Raw genomic sequence first — 23,160 nt, 5'->3', positions numbered from 1 at the left:
AGGCTAGGGGTGGAATTGGAGCTACAGTTGCTGGCCTACAACACAGCCACAGCAACGCCAGATCCTAGCCACGTCTGTAACCTACACCAAGCTCACGGCAACACCAGATCCTTAACCCACTGAGCCAGGCCAGGGATTGAACCTGCATCCTCATGGATGCTATTTGGGTTCATTACTGCCGAACCATGACAGGAACTCCCAAATTAAGACTATTTTTCACTTATCAGATTGGCAAAAATCAAAAGCTCGATAATGCCCTGTTGGTGAGGCTGTGGGGAATCCTCATGTGTTGCTGGTAGAAACGTAAATTCCTCAACCCCTATGAAAGCCCATTTGGCAATGTCTCTCAAAAGTACAAATCCACACAGCCCTTGACCTGACAATTCCACTTTTAGGAATTTATCCTACAGATAAAAACACACAGAGAAAATCACATCTCCACAAAGTTTCCACTGCAGCACCATTTGCAATCGCAAAAGATTGGAAACAACTAGAAAGTCCATCAGTAGAAAACTGGTTAAATAAATTATGATAAATGATGACTTCCTGGCAACCTAGTGGTTAAGGATTTGGCACTGTCACTGCTGTGGCTTGGGAACTTCTGCACACCGCAAACCCAGTCTAAAAAAAAAAGATTTTTTTGGGTCTTTTTAGGGCCGCACCCACGGCATATGCAGGTTCCCAGGCTAAGGGTTGAATCGGATCTGTAGCCACCAGCCTACACCACAGCCAGAGCAATGCCAGATCTGAGTCTCATCTGCAATCTACATGACAGCTCACGGCAACACCGGAGTCTCAACACACTGAACGAGGCCAGGGACTGAACCTGTGTCCTCATGGATACCAGTCAGATTCATTTCCGCTGAGCCATGACAGGAACTACCCCCCCAAAAAAATTTTTTTAAATGACAAAGTTCCTGCTGTGGTGCAGTGAGTTAAGAATCTGACTGCAGGAGTTCCTGGCTTAAAAAAAAAAAAAAGTTTAAAGAAAAGAGCTAAAGAAGGATGTCTTGGTGTCTGCCAGGAGGGGAGTGGAAAGAACTTTCTGGGTGCAGGGAGCAGTGCATAGAAAGGCAGGGAGGGCTGTGGGAAAGTAGGGCCTGAGTGGGGAAAGGGGTCATTTGACGCAGGTGATGCAGGGAAGGGGGAGAAGGGGGCAGGGAGCGGCGGCGACAGCTTGGAGGGTCTCGGAGAGGAACTCGGACTTGCAGGTAAGAGTGAGCAGGGGAGTGACATGGACAGGAGCCGCCGAGAAGCAGCCCACGGAGGCCTGGCCGTAAGGGGCACAGGCTAAGAGCTTCCTGTAAATGGTCCACGTCCGGGAAAATAAAGTCAGAACTAGGCTGGGGAGAACCAACAAGGAGTCTGGGGGAACTTTCAGAGGTACACGGGTGAAAGAGTGCTTGGGAGTGGCCTGAGGGTGGCTGCAGGGGACACTCACGGCAGAAGCTGCTGTTTCTCCAGACTGGGGGCTTGATCCCCTGGGCCTGGCAGGCGGCCCCGAAGGCTTGCAGAGACTCGCAAAAGGCACGGTTTAGGCCTCCAAACTCACAGAGCTTGTGAGTACAGCTGCGCACGTAGGGACTGAGGACCACGCGGGTGGCACAGTTTGCCCAGGCCGGGGCCTGAAAGGCCGCCTGGCACTGCTCCTGCGCTCGCTCCAGGTCAGCTGGCCTGCAGTTTGCACTTGGCTGCTCTTGCGGTTCTGCTTCGGTCTTCCTGTCATCTTCCTGGCAACTGGGGAGGGAAAGGGGTCATCACAGGGACAGCCAAACCACCCTCAGGAGCCCTCCTGTCTTCCCTGGGAAGCTGGCCTGGGCTCTGGCCAGCCTTCCACGCGGCCTTGGCCTCCCAGCCTAGACAGGAAGACCGTAGTGTTTCCCAGACGGGCTCCTGGGGCCCAGACGCCGTCCCCGTCAAGCGGCGCCCGTGAAGGACCACGCGGGCCTTCCCAGCCCAGGTGGGCCATATGGTCTAGAATCCCGACTCACGTTCCTACACAAAGAGAGTCTTTGGGGGCAATTACTTTGGGTCGATCTCCTTATCTCGCCAGCTGTCCACATACACGACGTCATCCAGGGCTAGGGCATCACTGGGCATCATGAGCTCGTCTTCTTCCTCGTCATTGAAGTTCCCGCACACGCCGCAGGTCTGGGTGGGCGGAGGAGATGGAGGGGATCTTCAGCGCCGGGGGAGGCAGGGGGCACTTTTCGTTGGCACCACCTTCCCACTCCAAAGAGAAAGGCGCCCCCCGTGCCCCCCGCACCGGCCCTGCAGGCTGATCCCCTTGCGCAGAGACACAGGAGTCTTCCTCACCCTTCCGTAATAGGCTTTGGGGATTTCAACCTCAAGGAAACCTCTGCCGTCAAACTTGACCTGCACCCCGATGTTGATGGTGAGCACGGTGTAGCCGTCCCTGGAAATGACTCTGACCCCACGGATCTGCGTGGTTGCAGGCAGACTGACCCGTGTGCCATTGATCTACAGAGGACAGGACCTGTGAGCAGGAGGAAGGACCAGAGCCCCGTTCCCAGAGCCCATGTCCTCCTCACCCAGCTCACCAGCACTTGGTCCTGTTTCAGGGTGACCAGGGTATTAAAGATATCCACATAGACCTGGCGGAGGTAGAAAGCCGGGGGTTGGCCTTCCCGCTTCCCATTCTTGCCACTGATCTTGAAGAAAGGCAGGTCCATGGTGGAGTGGCATATTTTCACCAGGACGTAAGTGCAGTTGCCCCTGACGGCATGGTAGCTGCCATCGAAGCTCACGTAGTGGGATGTGTCAGGGATGCGGCACACTCCCATCCCTGGAGGACAGACAGGTGGCTGAGGAGGGGCCCTGCCTCCAGCAAGAACAGGCCCCCTCCCCACCTTCAAGGAAAGGATGCGGAGGAGAGGGAGCCTCAGAAGGGAACTCCAACTCCACAGAAAGCAGTCAAGACACAAGGCAGTGGGGCAGATGTCCTCTGGCCAGGGAGAGACCTCTCCTGTCTAAGTTCATGGCCACTGTGGGAACCATGAGGGAACCCCAGGGGCCCTTCCCGATGGAGGAGAAGTTGGGGAGAGCTTGTCTCAGTGGCTGGAGGTCCTCCTCCATGCTCAGTGGCCTCCCACCTGCCACCCGGCACCGTATCAGCCCATCCTGGGGCCAGCACATCTGGCTGGGCTTGCAGGAGGCTTGGCGGCAGGAGATGTTGTTGTGGGCAGAGCAGGTGCAGAGCCTGGAGCAGCTGTTGTCCGTGTACCAGCTCTCCCCAATCTGTTGAGGGTGTGGGGCAGGCATCAGTGGAGCCAAACAGAAACTTGAAAGCTGGAGGTGGACAGAGCCCCCCAAACCCGGGACCCCCCACCATGAGGCTCCCTGCACTCAGCTGCCGGCCTCCATCGCTGGCTTTACTCAGGCTCTTGGCTTCCGGACCTGCTTCTCAGCCCTCAGCACTGGCCTGCCCCCTCTTTGCAGGTTCTAAGCCCTCTGGCCCCCAAACTTGTAGGGAAGGAAAGGTAGGGCATCTGCTGCCACCTGGCCTCTCACCGGGTGGTAGGAGCCCCTCTGGCTGGTGCAGCCACACTGGCTGAGGGGCACACAGGAGGTTCCACTCAAGATGTGGCCTTTCTGGCACTCGCAGCCCTCGGCACAGGGCAGCGTGGATGGGCAGTATGATGGATTGTTCAGGCTGAGGCAGGTGGCTGGGCAGGGGTTGGCACAGGTGCTATAGCTGCTGCCTGATGGGCACTTCAGAGCTGAGAAGAAATCAATGTCAGGAAGAGTTTCCAGCTCCCTGACCTTGGGACATCAAGAGCTCCTGGGAGCACCCACTAGGTGACTGGAAAAACTAAATGGGGTCATCCACACGATGGAATGATTCTGCCTCAAAAAGAAGGACGTTCTTGGGAGTTCCCATCATGGGGCAGCAGAAACGAGTCGGATTCAATCACTGGCCTTGCTCAGGGGGTTGAGGATCTGGTGTTACTGTGGCTGTGATGTAGGTTGGCAACTGTAGCTCTGACTGGACCCCTAGCCTGGGAACCTCTGTATGCCGTGTGTGCAGCCCTGAAAAAGCAAAAAGCCAAAAAAAAAAAAAAAGGACATTCTGGCTCTTGCTACAACATGGACGAACCCTTCCAGACATGACACTGAGTGAAAAAAGCCAGTCACAAAAAGATGAACACTGTGTGATTTCACTTACACAAGGTTCCGAGAGTCGTAGAATTCAGAGAAACAGAGAGTAAGGGGTGGTTGCCAGGGGCTGGGGAAGGGGGGATGGGGAGTTACAGGGTTTAAGGGGACAGAGTTTCAGTTTGGGAAGATAAAAAAGCTCTGGAGGGAGTCGCCTTGCAGCGAAGTGGGTTAAGGATCTGGGATGGTCACTGCAGTGGCTTGGGTCGTTGCTGGGTCACGGGTTTGATCCCTGGCCTGGGAACTTCTGCAGGCCACAGCAAGGCGAAGGAACTTAAACCCACTGACCTGGACACTTAAAATTGTTAGAGTGGTCATTTTTATGTTATATACGTTTCACTACAATTAAAAAGAAGTTCCTGGGAAAGAGTTAGAAAGGTAACAGAGTTGGCCCAGGGAACAGTGAAGGGAGACAGTAAGCCAATGAGAACTTTGTGGTGAGGAGAAAAGCAGTGGAGGCCCCCAGGGCAGGGGCACAGAAGAGGATGGGGGCTGGGCGGGAGAGACTGGAGACTGGGAGACAGAGGAGGGTCCCACGTGGGGGCTGGGGCTTGGCTGCAAAGGGAAGAGCAGGGGGCAGAATTTAGGAAGGGGCAGAAAGGGCAGGGCTCTGGGGACACCTCTGGCCAGCGGGAGGGGAGGTCAGGTCACTCACGGCAGAAGGTGCCATTCCGCCAGGTGAGGGCCTGGCCAGCACGCGCGCACAGGGACGCGTAGGCCTGCAGGGAGCGGCACAGGGTCAGGGTGTCCCCCTTGGTCGCACACTGGCCATACAAACAGCTGGAGAAGCTGGATTGAGGGGCCACCACCCTGTGGCATTGAGAGAAGGGTCCTGGAGAATGAAACAAAGCAGGCGAGGGTAAGCTTGGGAAGACCCAGAACCTCGTGGCTGCTTTGGTGCGAATGTGACATTTGCTTTGATTAAAACCCATAATTGCTGAGAACCTGCTGCCTGAGATGTGAAAAAACCTCAGATTCCTCAGTGTTCCCAGGTGAACCCTGCCTCTGCATTTCCCTTCACCTGCCTCCCAACACCTGCCTACCTCCTGTCTCCCAACACCTGCCTACTTCCATCTCACCCTCCCTCCCTCCCTGATCAGTCCCCCTCCACTGTCTCCTGCCCCAGGGGAAGAAAAGGGGACCCATAGGGACCACGGCTTACCCTGAGGGTTCATTAAGACATCACAGTTCTTACTCCAGGCGTCTGCCACTTCCTTCCCCAGGCACCTGGGGGGCTGGCCACCTTCAGCAAAGCAGCTGACAGAGGAAGGGGCAGAGAAGGGACAGGAATTTAAGATTGGAGGAAGCTTTCCAAAAGCCAAAGCAAAAGTGGAGAGGGAAACGGGGAGGGGAATAAGGATGGGAGAGGAGAACAGTGGTGCCTTCAAAAGGTGACATCAGCAGATGCAGCAGGAAGGCAAAAGGTTAGATCTCAGGGTGGACTTCCCAAGAGATAGCTCAGTAAGCATGGGAGAAATCAGCAGGCAGGGGCATGGGAGGTCGCAACAACCTCTCATCAACTCCAGGAGAGATTGGGGACAGAGAGGGGGCACCTCCAGGCTGCATGCCAAGGCTCCTCCCTCCAGTCCAGACCCCCCTGCCCCCATTCCCAGCTCACCCAGGTTCAGATAACTCATTTATTTTCCAGGAGGCCCCCAGGCGCACAGAGCTGCTTGCAGGCCTTTTATCAGGCTGCAGAATGTCGTCCAGGCTGTTGTTGTTGTAGTTTCCTGGGGGACCGAGGAGTCAGCACAGGCTAGAGACCCGGCCCCAGGAGCAAGAAGCAACCTTCCCTCTTCCCGAACCGACCAAGAGGAGCCCTTCCTTTCTGTTCCTTCATCTGCAGCTTCCCTTCACGCCTGCCTCGCACACAGCACCTTCAACCAGGTAACAGCTCTACGAGCACCGAGGGCGCCCGACTGGCACGCAGCTCGTGGATATGGCCCCAGCTTTGCCCACAGGTGCCCAGGGAACTCACCGCAGAGCCCACAGAGCCGGCCAGCGTAGGAGGAGGGCACGGTCACTTCCACCAGGTGGTCACCATCATAGCGAACTTGAAGCCCAAAGTCCGTGTAGAGGAGGATGAAGGAGCCACTGGACGTGATGCTCACCCGGCCTTGTGCGGGCCACAGGGGCAAGGCCACCCTGCGGCCATCCAGCTAGAGAGGCAGGGAGGACGCGGTAGGGAAAGGCGCCTGGGACAAGGATAACAACAGAGCCAAGACCAGGGAGCAGGAAGGGGATGGCGGGTGTCTCAGAAACTGGGCCTGCAGGAAAGGAGGGGCCCAGGAGAGATGCTGCCTGGGCTGGGGTGTGGGCGGGGGAGCTGGGCGCAGGCACGTACCGTGACCTTGCGGCCTTTGATCAGCGAGATTCTGAGGTTGAAGACCTGCACCTGGACGGCTCTGACGTAGGAGGCCTCTAAATTTCCACCGCGGAACTCATTGGTGGCACTCACAAGGAAAGAATTCTCTAGGGACCTCAGCCAGCAAGGCTTGGTCAGGGTGTAGGTGCAGGTGCCCGTGAAGTGGTGCAGGGCTCCGTCAAACGTCAGGTAGTGGGGGTCCCCCGAGACAGTGCAGGTGGCAGACCCTGAGCAGGAGGAGATGGGGTTCAGAGACGTTCTGACCCTGAGCTGCCAACCCAGTGGGTCCATGTCGGGATGGTACCCCCACGGCTCATGGTGTGGCTTGGAGAGGTCAAGGTTAGGGACTGTTCCAACCGCATTCTTTGGGTCCTTGAAGATGCTGCTTTGCCTCTGGGCAATCGTTTTCCAGCCCCTGGTTGTGCCCCAGCTCTCTGCTCTAGGACGGGTCCATGCCTTTGCTTGAAGCCACGTGAGCAGCCCTCCACTCACCTTGAGCATGGCAGCCGTAGATGCCATCCTGCTGACCGCAGACCTCCTGGGCCTGGCACCTCCAGAGCACACAGCGAGTTCTGTTGTTGCCCTCACAGATACAGAGCTGTCTGCAGCCTGGCTTGAACCACCGCTCCCCTACCTGGTGGGCAGAAGGAAGGAAGGAAGAGAAGTTCATGCCAGGTCCATTAGCCCACTGCTGTTCTGTCACCGACCTGCTCATGGGAAGGCATTCGTCTCACCCCAAAGGTCCAGGCTTAGTTGCAAAACTCTGGCATTCACTCACTCTTTCCGTCACTCCATTGTTCGTTTGTTCCTCCTTCACTATGTCAACAGGTAGTCATGTGCTGTGCCAGGCGTAAGGGAGTCAGTACTCAACTTGGAGAAAGTTCCTTCCCTGATAGCACGCACAGGCCTGTGGCGCAGGTCAGCCCCAACACACACGCACCCACAGACCACAGTCCGGGCACCCAGGGAGTTTCCTGCCCTCAACACAGACAACCAGCCCTTGCGACAAGAGTTGAGATGTGAATTAGGACGGCTTCAAGGAGGAGGCAGCCTTACAGGGGGGCCTCAGAGGAGGGGACAGTGGCTAATAGGCATGGTGCCTGCGAGGCAGAGTAAGGGGCAAGGGCCGCAAAGAACACGAACTGAGAGAGCAAGCGCGCACAAGGAGCGTTCTGTGGGCCAGTCTGAAACGCGGCGCCGAGCAGAGGAGAGTCCAGGGGACATCAGGAAGCAGAGGACACGTGTGGACGGACAGCACTGTCCCCCCAGGCCATGGAGGAGGGACAGGCAGAGAAGGAAGAGAGAAGCTTTGCGGATGAGGATCTAGCTCCAAATCCGCCTCTGAAAAGATGGTGAAGATGGGGCCCAGGTAGCGGCTAAAATTCTTCAGCAGAGAAATTTAGCCCTTCAGTAGGAGAGGTGTGTTTAGAAAGAGTGCAAGTGAGATGCAGACGTGCCTGGGCCTTGGGAGGATGAGAAGCTGGGAAAATGACTCAGGGATGTGATGGGCAGGGCAGACGGGTGGGAGAGAACCAGGAGTCCACCCCAGTGAGAAATAACTCTCCTACAATTCCATCCCGGACTGCGTGAAAAGTATTAGAGCCGAGGAAAGGAAAAGGCAAAGAAGATTTTCTGCTGTGGCGCAATGGGATCAGTGGCATCTCTGCAGCGCCAGGATGCAGGTTCGATCCCCAGCCCTGCACAGTGGGTTAAAGGATCCAGCGACGCCGTGGCATAGGTCACAACTGCAGCTCAGATCTGATTCCTGGCCTAGTAACTCCATATGCCACAGTGCGGCCAGAAAAAGAAAGAAGAAAAAAAAAGGCAGATTAGACCTGAGCCTGCAGTTCCCTAATCCCAGTCCTCCACCCAGGCCCCCAGCCTTCTTTTTCCCATCCATGAGCTGGACACAGACCTCTGAACCCGGACGAGCGCCTTCTGGTTGCAGCCCCAAGGCTCACCTTGACATAACCCGCTGTGGAGTCGAGGCAGCCACACTCGGACCGGGAGACGCACTGGAGGCCACTGAGGACAAAGCCTGGGTCGCACTCGCAGCCCTCCACGCAGCGGTCCTTGCAGGCCCTGCCCGAGAACTCAGAATGGCAGGTGTCAGGGCACAGCTTGGCACACAGCGTGTACCTACTGTTGCGGGGGCAGGCCAGCGCTGGTGGAGGAGGAAGCACAGGTGAGGTGGGACGGGGAAAAGAGAAAAGCGGTCCTTCCCAGCCCAGAGTTCAGAAGGCCCTCAGCTAGAAACTCCTGCCAGATCTTGAGAAAAGACTGGGAGAAACCAGCAAGGAACTTAGCTTCCACCCAGGCCTGGAGGGGCCTGCAGGGAGCTGCCGGGGGGCAGGACCACAGGAGCAGACTGGCGGCACTGCTGCGCGGACGGGCCGGGGTGAGCTGACGGTCAGGGTGGAGGGGAGCAGGGAGAACCCACATGGCCTCCAACCAGGCCTGGCCCTAAGCAGACCCCCCAGAGCACTGGACCATGACCGCGAGCTGTGGGGCAGTCATGGTGTACCCCCCCCACACCCCCACACCGACAGCCTGTATTATACTGTGTGTCCCTGACCTGGGCACCCGCTGACAAGCTATGCACTACTCTGCATGCCCACGGACAGCTGGGAAGCCTTTCCTGCCTCCTTTTTTCAGATCTGTAGCCACTGGCCTACACCGCAGCCACAGCAATGCCAGATCTGAGTCGCGTCTGCGACCTACACCAAAACTCACAGCAATGCCAGACCCTTAACCCACTGAGCGAGGCCAGGGATGGAACCTGCGTCCTCATGGATACTAGTTGGGTTCGTTACCTCTGAGCCACAATGGGAACTCCCCAAAGAGCTTTAATTAATTCTTTAATAGAATTAAAAATGTCAACGTGTAGTCAGGGCCCAAATCCAAGGAATCAAAACTAAGCTGGATTCAGGCTGAAAATGCTGCCTGCAAACTCTACGGCTGGGGGCAAGTCCTGCGAGGCCTCTCTGAGTTTGCAGGTGACTGTGTGATTTTTGTCAGTGGATGCTCCTGACTCTGATTTCCCTGTCCTTGTGTGGAAGCGAAGGGGTTCAACCTGGCTCCCCACCCAACCCCTGAGCCTGTACTAATGCTCTCAGGTGGCGTCTGCATCTGAAGGAAGGGGCTCTGCCTCTCGGAACAACTCACGGCAGAACTGGGGTCCTCTCCAGGGCTTCACCGGGTAGCCAGCATCCTGGCAGTTCTCAGTCAAGGCCGACATGTGAGCACACAGCATATGCTGCAGCCCCTGGAAGTTACACATGTCAAACGTGCAGCTCTTGAAGAAGGAAGAGGCCCTGAGGTGAGGCAGGCATGCCCTGAAAAGAGAGAACTGGTCGGAAGGGAGGAGGGGACAGAACCGGCCGCCTCCCGCCATGGAGGACTGGGTGCCAAGCCCTTCTGGAACCCTTTCATACTCGAAGACTCCATGAGGGGCCACCAGCCGTCCACAGAACTCTGGCCCCGACATAGTATTCTGCAAGGCTGTGTTGCAAGACGGGGGAGACACCTGGTTCTCCTCGCACCTGGAAGAGACCCGGCCCAAACGCCCTAAGAACCTAGGCGCCTCCGTCTTTGCTGGGCCCCAGCGGTCTCCGGGCTCTCGGCAGCCCCTAGTGGAGGACACCTGAACGCCAAGCCCCAGAGGAGGTGGGAAAACCCGGGAGCCTGGCCTGCTGGAGCGGGGCTGTTCAGAAGCGCCTGGGGACAGCTGATGAGGAGGAGGTGACCACCGACGGTGGGGGTGAGCCTGGTGATAATGAACTTAGCCTCGAATGGGAGGGGGAGAAGAATGACAGACGGGGGCGTGCAGAAGAGGAGAGAGGAGAAAAGGAGTGAAGGCAGTCAGGGTTCTTGGTTCTTGGAAGGGGCAGAGGGGCAGGAGGGCGGAGTCGGAGACGGGAGGTCCTCACTGCTGGTCCGCATCCTCCGAGGTCTGCCAGCTGCTACCCAGCTCCTTCTCATCTTTTGCTGCACTGCCATCCGGCTTCTGGTTGTCGTTGCTGCTGTCACCGTCATAGTCGCCACAGAGACCACAGAGTTTGCCAGAGAAGGTGCTGCAGGGGGTGGGGAGGAAACATTAGTGGAGAGAAGGGGCCTCTGTCATCTGAGAGGGGATGGGGGAACAGACACGAGGCAGGCGGAGGCGGAAGAGGAGCAGACTCGGAACAAGGGTTCCATGCCAGGCACTGGGCACACAAGGACCTCAAGCTCTCACCCCCACCCCCAGCCATCTCATGTCTCTCCTCGTCCTCTTCTTTTGCTCACACCCCGTCTTCCAGGCCTAACAAGCCTTTTGCTGGCCCAAAGACATCCCACTTTGTTCCTTGCAATTACCATTCACTATTTCCATGAAGCTTTTTTTTTTTTTTTTTTTTTTGCCGCACCCATGACCCTCAGAAGTTCCCTGGCCAGGGATCGAACCCCGGGCCCCAGCTGTAACAAGAGCCACAGCAGTGACAACTTCAGATCCTTAACCCGCTGCGCCACCAGAGAACTCCTCCATAAAGTCTTTCTTTCCCTTGTTTGTCCATGTGGGGAGCTACTCTTCCTTGAAGGCCGAGGTCAGGAGACCACTCTTCTGAGGGCTTCCAAGGCTCATGAGCAACTCCTTCTAGAACATTCTCAAAGCCCTGTGTATATATCCTGCTAGGATCACACAGCCCTGAAACCATCTTCTCCCCTTCCTCAAGCAAAGGGAGGTCTGCCCCTCGAGCTAGGTGAGAATTAGCACCGGGGATGGCAGGGGACAGGATGGTAGGGTGCCTGGAGAGGGAAGGCCAGAGTGGGAGGAGTGGCAGCTGCCTGGCTGGGTCGCCCCTCACCTGGGCACACTCACAAACAGCTGCTGGTCACCATCCCATCTCACCCGCAGACCGAACGCCGTCTGCAGCTCCACAAATCGCCCACTGGGAGCCAGGAAGACACCTCTAGAAGGTATGGCTGGGAGGGTGACTCGCTGACCTCCGACCTGGAAGGAGGGGCCAAAGGAGGAGACAGGGAGACATGGGGGGGACGCCAAGGAGGACCTCAGCAGACTCGCACATCCCCGCTGCGACGCGAATGACCTCCTCCATGCCACGTGGAACGCTCTGGAGGGTTGGGAGGCTGGAGGAACCGGGAGGTCGAGGCCACAGCCGAGTCCGCGGCCCCGCAGGGCTGAGTGGAGAAGGACTCACCAGCGTGTGTCTGCCCTTGAGCAGAGTGACGGTGCTTTCAGGCAGAGTCACGTAGACCTTGCTTAGGCAGGACACGCCCTCCTGTCCTCGCTCCTCCTTCTTCACCAGCACCCTGAAGAAGTGCTCTGGGAGGGGAGGGGGTGCAGAGTGCCCAGGGGCTCATTCCAGAGGCTTTTTGAGTGCCCGCCGAGGGTGGCACCCCCACCTGCTCTGTGGGGATAAAGGGCCGCCAGCGGCTCTGCAGCTCAAGAGGGGAGGCGGGACGCCCCAGTCCTGGTGGGAGCGCAGCCTGGGACCGCACTACCAACCCACCCCCCAGTGGCCGCCGACATCCTTGGGGACAGGGTATTTGTGCTACTTCTCTCCTGCCTTTATCGCCACTCTGCCAGGAGCACCCTCAGTCAAAGGTGGCCAAGGAAGCAACTGATAGAGCGTCTTAACTGCATCTGCCCTGCGGCCTGGTCCTGAGAAAGTCCTGCCTTTGGGGTGGACGTGTCCTCCCTTACTCTACCTCACTCCCTTGTTCCCATCTTGCCCTGCCATCTGCTCTGGCCCTTTCCTCTCGAGCCCGGCTCTTCTGACCTCAGACCCCGGGCCCAGGCCGTGGGGGCATCTCTGGGTCCTACCTGTCAAGTTGCCACAGGGTTGGGCCAAGATGTAGGTGCACTTGCCCATGAAGTTAAAGCGCCTCCCGTCGAAGGTGAGGTAGTGAGGGTCTCCGTAGACAGAGCAGGTGGCACTGCCTGCTGGGAAACATGGGAGACATCTGAAGCTGGCAAGCCAGGCCAGGCCCAGGGCCACCTCACCCACCCAGGTGCCCTAGCTCCTCTGGTTGAGGGAAAGATGGTGTCACATCCACTGTGACAGGCAGGTACAGCATGAGGGGAGGGTCTCACCATAGGGGTGGCAGCCGTACTGGCCATTCTTCAGCTGGCACACTGTGTGTGTCCCGCATTTGAAGGTCTGGCACTCCATCCGACTGCTGGGCCGGCAGTGGCAATGTTCTGTGCAGTTGGGGCTGAACCAATCTGTCCCCAGCTGAGAGCAAGGGAGCCAGAGTCACCAGGCTACAGCTCCCAGGCAGACTCTGCCATCCTGTGCTATAGCCCCTCTCCTCAGAGCCTGCAGGCCTCACCTTGCTCAGATTCTTCTCAATACTTACCAGATATTCCTGCCCACCTCAGGCCCTTTGCACATGCTGTGCTGGAATACTCATCCCTCTCCTTCTTCCTAACCTGTTCCTGTGCAATCAGTGGAGTTTAGCTCAAGGGTTACTGCTTTCTCAGGAAGACTCCCCAGACCTCCCTGACTAGTTCTGGGTACCTTTCCTTCCCAGCACTTACCACAATTGCACTTTTTTTTTTCTTTTTTGGCCACCCTGTGGCATATCAAGTTCCTGGGCCAGGAATCAGATCTAAGCCACAGATGCAAACTATGCCACAGCTGCAGCAACACCGGATCCTTTAACCTACTGTGCCAGGCCAGGGATCAAACCTTATCCTCATGCTCCAGAGATAGTGCCGACCCCACTGTGCCACAGCAGGAACTCCCCCAATTGCACTTTTCTATTAATGTCTGTAATTATTTGATTATAAGCACCCCTATGAAGGACCATATCTGTCTATATCTGCTGTCTCAGCCCCGACATGTAGCACGGTGCCTGACAAAGAGTTCTCATTTCAATGAAAGAGTGAACCAAGGAGTTCCCGTCATGGCTCAGTGGTTAACGAATCCGGCTAGGAACCATGAGGTTGTGGGTTTGATCCCTGGCCTTGCTCAGTGGGTTAAGGATCTGGCATTGCCGTGAGCTGTGGTGTAGGTTGCAGATGTGGCTTGGATCCCAAATTACTGTGGCTCTGGCGTGGGCCGGTGGCTACAGCTCCCATTCAACCCCTAGCCTGGGAACCTCCATATGCTGCAGGAGCGGCCCAAGAAAATGGCAAAAAAAAAAAAAAAGAGTGAACCAAGACCTGATGTGTCCCTTAGAATCTGACAGCATGAGAGCAAGGACACACCCTTTTCATGGTGACCCCAAGGCCAAGAGAATTGAAGGCACCCAATCAACGTTTGTCGAACGCATAGGTGAACATATCAGAAGTTCATATGTGTCTCTCAGGGCAGAGAGAAGAGACGCTTGGTGCTGATGGTTGTGACAGATTGTCCTACCCAAGCTGCAGCTGGAGCTAATCCTAACACTGACCCAGGGACGCCCGGGAGGCTAGTGAGGAGGGTTGGAGGAGGAAGGGGCCCCCAAAGAGATAAGCAGGAACTCTGACGACTCACGGGGAGAACATCTGGAGCTAAGAAGAGGCACTAGGCTCTAACAAACAGCTGACTGCACTTTCACTTATTTACTTATTCATTTGTTTGTTTGTTTGCTTTTAGGGCTGCAACCGCGGCACATGTTCTCAGGCTAGGGGTCGAACTGGAGCTGCAGCTGCCGGCCTACACCACAGCCAAGGCAACACGGGTCTGAGCCAGGTCTGTGACCTACATGGCAGTCTGTGGCAACACTGGATCCTTAACCCACTGAGCAAGGCCAAGGATTGAACCCGCATCCTCAGGGATACTAGACGGGTTCCATACCACTGAGCCACAATGGGAACTCCTATTTATTTTTTATTTATTTTATTTTTTTATGGCTGCACTTGTGGCATATGGAAGTTCCCAGGCCAGGGAAAGAATCCAAGCTGTAGCTGTGGCAACACCGGATCCTTTAACTCACTGCACTGGGCCAAGGATTGAACCCATGCCTCTGCAGTGACCTGAGCCGCTGCAGTTGGATTCTTAACCCACTGTGCCATGGCGGGAACTCCTGACTGAGCTTTTCATTAACAGGTTACATATATTCATTATAAATTGCTAATAATAATAATTCGTGTTTATTAATTGGTCTGTGTTAGGATCTAGTATCATCTTCATGACAATTTGATGAGGTAGAAAGTCTTACTGTGCAAAACAGGGAAATGGATTTGAGGAGGTAAAGGTCGTTGCCCAAGGTCACTCAGCAAACGCGTGCTGGAGCCAGGCTTCAGGCTCAGATCGGCCTGACTCTCGGGTGGCTCTATCCAATACAGGGGTCCCCACCCACATGTGGCCACTGAGCTCTTGAAATGTGGCCGGTGCAAATTGAGAGAGGCTGTAAGTGTAAAATACACACTGGATTTTGAAGACAGCATGAAAAAAAAAGAGACGTAAACGATCTCATTGAGAACTACTGATTACATGTTGCAATGAGTGGATGATTGGAGTTAATTTCACCTGTTTCCTATGCTTTTTTGGAACGTGGCGATGAGGACACATAAATGCCCAGTGAGGCTTGCAGGGCATCCCATTAGGACAGCACTGGCCCAGAGTCTGTGCCCCTCTGCTTTTGTTGAATCTCCCCAGAAGGGGGGTATCAGTCGGGAAGGCGCAAACAGTATCTCCTCTCCTTTGACCTATCCTATCAGAATTTATCAGTTCCTTGGGAAAAAGGTTCTGGAATCCCTTATTCTGCCCTGAAAACGCCACGTCCAGGGCTCTCTGGATATGCAGGGACCCCTGACTTCCCTCAGGATGGAAATGAGGGCCCTGCCCCATCTGGCTGGCCTAGGGACCAAGGCATCACGGCTGCCAGAGTGGGAGGGAGAGGTACCGAAGTGGCAAGACTGCCAGGAACACGGAGGACAGGTCAGGGGTGACAAGATCTTCTGCAGAGCCCAGCATCTGGATGGACCAAAGTGGATGCTTCACAAATATGTATTGTGGGAACAGACATGACAGTCAAAAACCACACGCCAAATGAATGACTCCATCACCGTATAACCACTGCCTGAGAGCTGACCCCTTGGGAATGGATCCAAATTCATGTCACCTGGGGAGCAGGTGGAGCCAGACCCCAGGTGTTTGGCTTGAAACTCCCCTCAGGAGATCTGAGCGTCTTACCTTATAGTAATTGTCATTGTAGAAGCAATCGCAGGAAGAGGCGTTGACGCAGCGGGAGCCACTGAACAAAAAGCCAGGATCACAGACACAGCCGGGCTTGCAGAGGAGCTCACAGTTGGGTGTGGGGCTCTGGCAGGACACTGGGCAGGCGCAGCGTTCAAAGTGGGCATTTGGGGGGCAGCTCGCTAAAGGAAAACAGACTCCATCAAGCCTCCAGCTTTTTTCCTGTCTCCCCTCTCCCCTCCAGTCCTGTTCTTCTTGCAGAAATAGGCCCATATGATGAAGCCATTAAAAGGAAGGAATCCTTTGGGTTCAGAGCAACACTAGTCACATTAGCCAAGACACAGAAACAACCTAAATGTCCATCAACCAAATGGTTACAGATGTGGTGTGTACATACAATGGAATACTAGTCAGCTATAAAAAAGAATGAATGAAATAATGTCCTTTGCAGCAGCACAGATGCAGTTAGATTCTCATACTAAGTGAAGTAAATCACGAAGAGAAAGACATGGACCATATGGTATCCCTTACACGTGGAATCTACAATAGGACCCAAATGAACTTATCTACGAAACAGAAACAGACTCACAGACAGAGAGAACAGACTTGTGGTTGCCAAGGTGGGGGTAGGAGAAGGATGCAGTAGGAGTATGGGGTTAGCAGATGCAAACTGTTACACATAGGATGGATAAACAATAAAGTCCTGCTGTAGAGCACAGGGAACTATGTTCAATATCCTGCAATAAACCATAATGGGAAAGAATGGGGTGTGTGTGTGTGTGTGTGTGTGTGTAAATAACACTGAAAATCAGGAGTTCCCATCATGGCTCAGTGGTTAACAAATCTGGCTAGGAACCATGAGGTTGTGGGTTCAAACCCTGGCCTCGCTTGGTGGGTTAAGGATCTGGCATAGCCGTGAGCTGTGGTGTAGGTTGCAGACGCGGCTCGGATCTGGCATTGCTGTGGCTCTGGCGTAGGCCGGTGGCTACAGCTCCGATTAGACCCCTAGCCTATGAACCTCCATATGCCGCAGGTGCAGCCCCAGAAAAGACAAAAAAAAAAGAGAGAAGAAAGCAGTGCAACGATACCCCAAAATTATGAAAAAATAATTTTAAAAAATATTTCCGACCTCAAAAAAAAATTGCAAGTCAATTATACTTCAATAAAGTGTTTAAGAAAGGAATGTAGTCCTGACACAAAGTACAACATGGATGAACCCCTGAGATCCTGCTGTGGCGAAGCGGAAATGAATCCGACCAGTAACCATGAGGTTGAAGGTCCAATCCCTGGCCTTGCTCAGTGGGTTAAGGATCTGGTGTTGCCATGAGCTGTGGTGTAGGTCGCAGACACGGCTTGGATCCTGCATTGCTGTGGCTGTGGCTGTGGCCAGCAGCTGTAGCTTCAATTGAACCCCTAGCCTGGGAACCTCCATATGCTGCAGCAGTGGCCCTGGAAAGGGCAAAAAGACAAAAAAAAAAAAAAGGATGAACCTTGAAAACAACATATGCTGAGAAAAAAAGAAGCCAGCCACGAAAGACCACATATGTGATTCCATGTATATGAAATGTCCAAAACAGCAAATGCATCAAGATAGAAAGCGGAGTAGTGGTTGCCAGAGACTGGGGGTAAGGGAAATGGAGAGCGACCACTAATGGGCCCAGGCTTCCTTTTCGGGGTGATGAAACTGCCCTGAAATTGAAACGCAGTGATGGTCACACAATCTTGTGAATATACTGAAACAACTGAATCGTACACTCTGAAAGATGGATTTTAAGGCAGTGAATTATACCTCAGTAAAGCAAGCAGCAGTGGTAAGCAAGCCTGGTCTTGGTCCCCAACAACCCCTACTCCACCTGGGCCCCACTATCCCTCTCACTTGGGGTCGCCCTCATCATTCCCGCCAAGTCACTGTGTCTGATTCGTCTCTCCGCTAAGACTACAATTTTCTACTAGAAGCATCATTTCCTGAGCCCTCTCTCCTAGTCACTGTCTCTGACTTTCAGCTGTCTGATGCTCCACCACATACCTATAGTAGTTCTCGGGGTCACAGTGGTCGCGGAAGTACTTGGCATCACGACGGCTGCTGACTGAGTGGGTACAAGAGTTGGGCTGGGCTGGGGTGTTGTAGGAGCTATGGTCCTTTCAGTGGGGATAATGGGTTTTTCTGCGGGAACAGTGGTCTTTTTCGTGGGGATGGTGGTCCTTTCAGTGGGAGTGGTGGTCTTTATGGTGGGGGTGGTGGTCCTTTCGGTGGGGGGGGTGGTCTTTATGGTGGGGGGGGTGGTCCTTATGGTGGGAGTGGTGGTCCTCTCAGTGGGGACGGTAAGCTTTTCGGTGGGGATGGTGGGTTCTTCTGTGGGGACAGTTGGCTTTTCTGTGGGGACAGTGGGTTTTTCTGTGGGGAGAGTGGTTCTTTCAGTGGGAGTAGTGGTCCTCTCAGTGAGGACTGTCAGTTTTTCTGTGGGGATGGTGTGTTTTTCTGTGGGGACAATCGGCTTTTCTGTGGGGACAATTGGCTTTTCTGTGGGGACAGTGAGTTTTTCTGTGGGAACAGTAGGTTTTTCTGTGGGGATAGTGGTTCTTTCAGTGGGAATGGTGGTCCTTTCAGTGGGGACCATTGGTTTTTCTATGGGGACAGTTGGCTTTTCTGCGGGGATAGTGGTCCTTTCAGTGGGAATGGTGGTCCTTTTTGTGGGGACCGTGGGTTTTTCTGTGGGGATGGTGGATTTTCCTGTGGGGAGAGTGGGTTTCTCTGTGTGGACTATGGGCTTTTCTGTGGGGATAGTGTATATTTCACTGGGGACAGTAGGTTTTTCTGTGTGGATTGTGGGCCATTCAGTGAGGACAGTGGGCCCTTTGGGAGGGACAGCAGGCTCTTCAGGCGGGGTGGTAGGCCGTTCAGCAGGGACGGTGGGCCCTTCAGGTGGAAGGGTGGGTTCTTTAAAGACAGTAGGTTTTTCGGTGGGCACTGTAGATTTTTCTGTTGGGATTGTAGGTTTTTCAGTGTGTACAATGGGCTTCTCCGTGTGGACTATGGGCTTTTCTGTGGGGATAGTGTATATTTCACTGGGGACAGTTGGTTTTTCTGTAGGGGCCACGGGTTTTTCTGTGGAGACAGAGGTTTCAGAAGGTCCTATGAAGAAAAAAAATTCCTGCAGTTTAGTCAAAAGTATACCACCACCCTCTTGACTCATATCTAATTGGAATGGGGGGCTCATCTCTTCTTCCACTCCCAACCCCAACCTCCACTCAACACTCAACAAACACTGCTCCTAATATATGTCTGATATTGCACAGGCTGCAGGAAACATGAAACAAAGAGGATATTAGCCTTCCTTCCAGGATCACCATTTACTAGGTAAGAGGTCTTGAATCCAATCACAGAAATCCAGGGCATCAAAGTCATATTCACTCAAGCAAGCATCCTGATGGGCCAGGAAGATACAGGTGGGCAGAATATAGAGAACAAAGCTGTGGGAGGCCTCAGGCCCAAGAGAGGACTCGCATTTTAAGCAGTACATGCAGAGAACCCAAGAGATGATGCCAGGGCACGGCCCCCTTTCTGGGGCCTTGGGTTTTGTCTTACCTCGACAGGTCCCATGATTGATCAAGACGAAACCCAGAGCAACAACAAAGGCGGTGTTGGTGCCCCTGACGGCTTCAAATATCAGCTGAAGGTACAAGGGAGAATGAAGCAAGAAAGAAATGAAAGTGAATCCCTGGCAACTCAGTGACCCTCCCGGCACAGGGACTATCCTCTGCCTAATGTCACCTTGTTCTGGCTTTAACAGTCCAACTGGGGCCCCGCCCCTTTCCAGGACCAGTGAGCCGGGGGTGGGGGGTGGGGGGACACAAAGGTCCCCTCTGCCCTGCTCTTTTTCCAGTGTCCCCTCCTCTCAGCCCTGATTGCGCCCCCAGATCCCAGGCATTCTGTCCCCCTCACCAGGCCCCACAATGACATTTACAGGGCCAGTCTCTCCATCTCTCACCTGCATGGGCTGTTGATGTCCTGAAGGGATGGTGACGGAGGTGTTCAGCCATTCAGGGCTCTGAGGCCCAACACGTTCCCAGACAGAACTTGGGGGACTACCCGCAGGACTCCCCAGCAGCAGCCTGAGCTTTGTGCCCTGTCCCAGGCCATACATGTGGTAGGTAAACGTCACGCAGATCACAGCCGGGGCACAGAAGGGCCGGCTCACCAGTCTGAAAGACTGGCCTGCCTGGGAGAACTTGTCAGTCTCAAGGTAGATGTAGTGACCTTCTGGACAAAAGAAGGGAACAGGCCAGGTGAGAAAACTCCAGAGGACAATTCTGGTGCTTTTTTTCGTGACACTGTGCTTTCCAAAGAGGGATCTGGTGCAAATACCCAAACTCCCCACATTGCAGGGGGTTTTTTTGGTTGGTCTGTTTTATTTTTTTCTTGCTCATTTTAGACTTTCTTTCTTTTCTTTCTTTTTTTTTGGTCTTCTGTCCTTTTAGGGCCATACCCGTGGCATATGGAGGTTTCCAGGCTAGGGGTCTAATCAGAGCTGTTGAGGCCAGCCTACACGGCAGCCACAGCAATGACAGATCTGAGCCGCATCTGCGACCTACACCAGAGCTCACAGCAACGCCGGATCCTTACTTAACCCACTGAGTGAGGCCAGGTATCAAACCCGCAACCTCATGGTTCCTAGTTGCATTAGTTTCCATTGCGCCATGACGGGAACTCCCATTTTAGACTTTCAACTGAAGAAGGCAGGGTGAAAAAGAAAGGGAAAACCAAACTGGCAACCCAGATTCCTTTGTTGGCTGCACTAGTAAATAAATGTCTTGCCTGAAAATGACACAGTGGATTTTGAAGCCTTGGGCTCAGTGAAGTGAGAAGCCTGGATTTGGGGCGGGGTGGTTCCCAAGTGATCCCACAACCGTGAGAATCAACTTGCTCTGCCTTTGTCACCTCCACAGCTCTGGTCCCATGGTGGCTTCCCAATGAATATCCGCTGGCTCATTCTCACCACTTACATCTTCCACCAATCACGCCAGCCCACCCCTAGCTGGGAGCAGATTCAGTAACTCATTGGCTTGAGGGGTCCTCCATCTCCTCACCTCCATTAAGGGAGATTCCAAAGGGGCCTGCAGGCTGGATGAATGTATTTTTATTTCCCTGCCTCCAGTATCCACCATCCTGTGATGCCTGGACCCAGTCACAGAAGGGATGGGCATTATCTTCAAAGTCACACTGAGGAAAGCTCTCTGGGGTATCAAGATGGGAGATTTCAGAAATCTGGGCCATGCTCTCTGTTCTTCTCCCACCCCATTCCCCCCCGCCCCTTCAGAGAGATGCTCTCACCTTCACAGGGAGCAATGCTGATCGCATCTACTGCCACAGCTGGCTCTGGGATCTTTCCAAACACGCCCACCAGGGTGAACTGAAGCGAGAGGGAGAGAGGAGGTTGGGAATGAGAAAGGAGGCCAAATACTCAGCCACCCCTTCATTTGATTTTACTCTCTTCAGGGACCTAGGAGTCCTGCTTCTAGTGCCCAGAGCAATCCTTGTCAATATCGGGGGGGGGGGTGTCTCCCACATCCAAGGAGATCTGACTTCTTGTTCCATTCTACCTGAATCTGTCCCTGGCTTGTGTAATTGACAGAAACAGGCTGCCAACTGGGTCCGGGTTGTCCTGAGAAAAGAGTGTGTTTCCGGATGCTGCCTACAATGGGAGGAATCCAAGGGAGAAGTCAGATTAAGGGGACTGGAAAATGATTTCAAAACTATACTCAGAAGGTTGAGTAAGTAGCAAAGGGACTACCTGAAGTATATTCCCTTCCCCCAAGTGCAACCATATCCTTCTCTCTCACTCTCCTGGCATTTTAAACTATTTTTTCAGAACCCAATATCCTCCCTGCTCCCAAATTCCATTCCAGGAATAATTTTGCACGAATCCCAGATTTTCCTAGACTCCTGGGGATGCCCCACACCTTTGTCCACCCAACTCTGGGAGAAAAGCCTAGGTCAACGTAAATCCTGCAACTTTATCGCTCTCACCCAAAACAGAAGCATAGACCATGAGGGTTGCACCAGACGCCTGGCCACGTTGGGTGTACTGAAAGGACAGGCTAAGGCAGCCGGAGGACTGGATCAGAGGGCTCAGGAGGGCAGATCTCTGCCTTGGTTTTGCATTCTTGGGGTCCAGGAGCATGTAGAAGCCACCTGGGAAGGAAAAGGCCAATAAAATGGGAGTGGAGGGAATTAGAGGTGGGTGTGGCATAGCCATAGGAACTGCGAGGGCAGGGAGCCCTAACATCTCCCTAGGATCAGCCAGCACCGAGGTGGGCCTACACCCGCCACGCGACGAGCTGAGGCCTCGGATCCTTCCAGAAGTGCTTGGCAGGTCTGGGTGAGGGTGGGGGCGCTGCCTAGGAATCACGGCATCCTCTCAGAAGCACAGGCCATAATCTTGTCCTTCAAATGGTGGCTTTTGAAGTCCCCTAGAGCCACATCCTCTTCCTTTTCTCGACCCACTGTACATTGCTGATTCACACAAAGCACTGAAAGTGCGGGCCTGAAGCGGAAGGGCAGGCACCTCCTTACACCCTCCACCGGCTCAGGCAGCCAATCAGCCGGGACTTCGCTGCGTGACGCAACTGCTAGTGGGCGGGGAATTAGGGCGCTGCCGACGGCGCACGCGTGCGTGCACGTGTCCGCGGGATTCTGCCTGAGGACCAGGCTCGTCGCGGGGGCTTTGGGTCTGCTCAGAAAGCTGGGCCTCAGGAAGGTAGGTTTCGGACAGGAAGAGAGGAGAACCGAACAGGAGGGAGCGGGCAGGGGTGGGAGAGAAGAGAAGACAGAGAAAAGACAGGAAAGGAGTAGGGGAAGAGTAAAACGGTGAAAGAATGCAACAAGCGGCGGCACTAGGACGTCTGAGAACTGGGAAAGGAGACGTGGCAGAGGAGAAAGGAAAAAAGAGAGAATGTAAGGACGGGAGCAAGGTAGGGAAAGGAAGAGAGAGAAAATGGGAAAATAAACAACCAACCAACCCGGCAACATTTACTGAAACTGCCGGGCACGGGATATGGGGCTAAACTCTGAGGAGGATGCAGAGAGGGCCCGGCCCCCTGCTCTCTAGGAGCCTAAAATGAAGGTGGTGTGCGGGTTTTCTTCACGTTTTTCTAAAAGGTGAACCTCAGTCAGGAGGAAAGATCAGAGGAAGGAGAGCCTGGAATTGGGCGGGGGGAGGGAAAAATGGAGAAGAATGGCCTCCGCAACATAAGTCAGATCAGGTCACTCCTCTGCTCCAAATCCTACAAAGGCTCCCCATCCATTAGAATAAAAGCCACAGTCCTAGCAGTGGCCTTCAAGGTTTCACATGGTCTCCTGTCTGAGCTGGTCCTCTCCATCCAAGTCACACGGCTCCTTGCTGTACCTCAGCAAATCCACTGCTACCTCGGGGTCTTTGCATGGCTTACCTCTCTGCTTAGAATGTTCTTCCCCTCCACAGTTTCATGCCTCAC

At 54.4% G+C, this 23,160-nt stretch overlaps 1 protein-coding gene across 1 annotated transcript in view; it reads right to left on the bottom strand.

The window, feature by feature from the left end:
• Nucleotides 1–21,953, bottom strand: part of ZAN (zonadhesin) — a 32,022-nt gene extending 10,069 nt beyond the window's left edge. The window contains exons 1-28 of the mRNA XM_047779724.1: nt 21,695–21,953; nt 21,268–21,359; nt 20,999–21,077; nt 20,755–20,901; nt 19,656–19,927; nt 19,253–19,337; nt 17,693–18,799; nt 15,664–15,848; nt 12,633–12,774; nt 12,363–12,479; nt 11,737–11,861; nt 11,383–11,528; nt 10,471–10,614; nt 9,976–10,083; nt 9,707–9,876; nt 8,503–8,705; nt 7,034–7,175; nt 6,521–6,768; nt 6,155–6,335; nt 5,795–5,906; nt 5,339–5,433; nt 4,832–5,008; nt 3,532–3,740; nt 3,114–3,258; nt 2,562–2,806; nt 2,317–2,481; nt 2,027–2,151; nt 1,442–1,737 (exon numbers count right to left, since the gene is read on the bottom strand). Coding sequence (XP_047635680.1) covers nt 1,442–1,737; nt 2,027–2,151; nt 2,317–2,481; nt 2,562–2,806; nt 3,114–3,258; nt 3,532–3,740; nt 4,832–5,008; nt 5,339–5,433; nt 5,795–5,906; nt 6,155–6,335; nt 6,521–6,768; nt 7,034–7,175; nt 8,503–8,705; nt 9,707–9,876; nt 9,976–10,083; nt 10,471–10,614; nt 11,383–11,528; nt 11,737–11,861; nt 12,363–12,479; nt 12,633–12,774; nt 15,664–15,848; nt 17,693–18,799; nt 19,253–19,337; nt 19,656–19,927; nt 20,755–20,901; nt 20,999–21,077; nt 21,268–21,359; nt 21,695–21,953 — 5,521 coding nt within the window. The remainder of the gene's footprint in view (nt 1–1,441; nt 1,738–2,026; nt 2,152–2,316; nt 2,482–2,561; nt 2,807–3,113; nt 3,259–3,531; nt 3,741–4,831; nt 5,009–5,338; nt 5,434–5,794; nt 5,907–6,154; nt 6,336–6,520; nt 6,769–7,033; nt 7,176–8,502; nt 8,706–9,706; nt 9,877–9,975; nt 10,084–10,470; nt 10,615–11,382; nt 11,529–11,736; nt 11,862–12,362; nt 12,480–12,632; nt 12,775–15,663; nt 15,849–17,692; nt 18,800–19,252; nt 19,338–19,655; nt 19,928–20,754; nt 20,902–20,998; nt 21,078–21,267; nt 21,360–21,694) is intronic.
• Between the last annotated feature and the right edge of the window lie 1,207 nt (nt 21,954–23,160).

This window comes from Phacochoerus africanus, chromosome 5, assembly GCF_016906955.1.
Source record: "Phacochoerus africanus isolate WHEZ1 chromosome 5, ROS_Pafr_v1, whole genome shotgun sequence".
Lineage (NCBI taxonomy): Eukaryota > Metazoa > Chordata > Mammalia > Artiodactyla > Suidae > Phacochoerus > Phacochoerus africanus.
The sequence above is the reverse complement of the archived record's forward strand: the minus strand, read 5'-3'. Positions and strand labels throughout refer to the sequence as shown.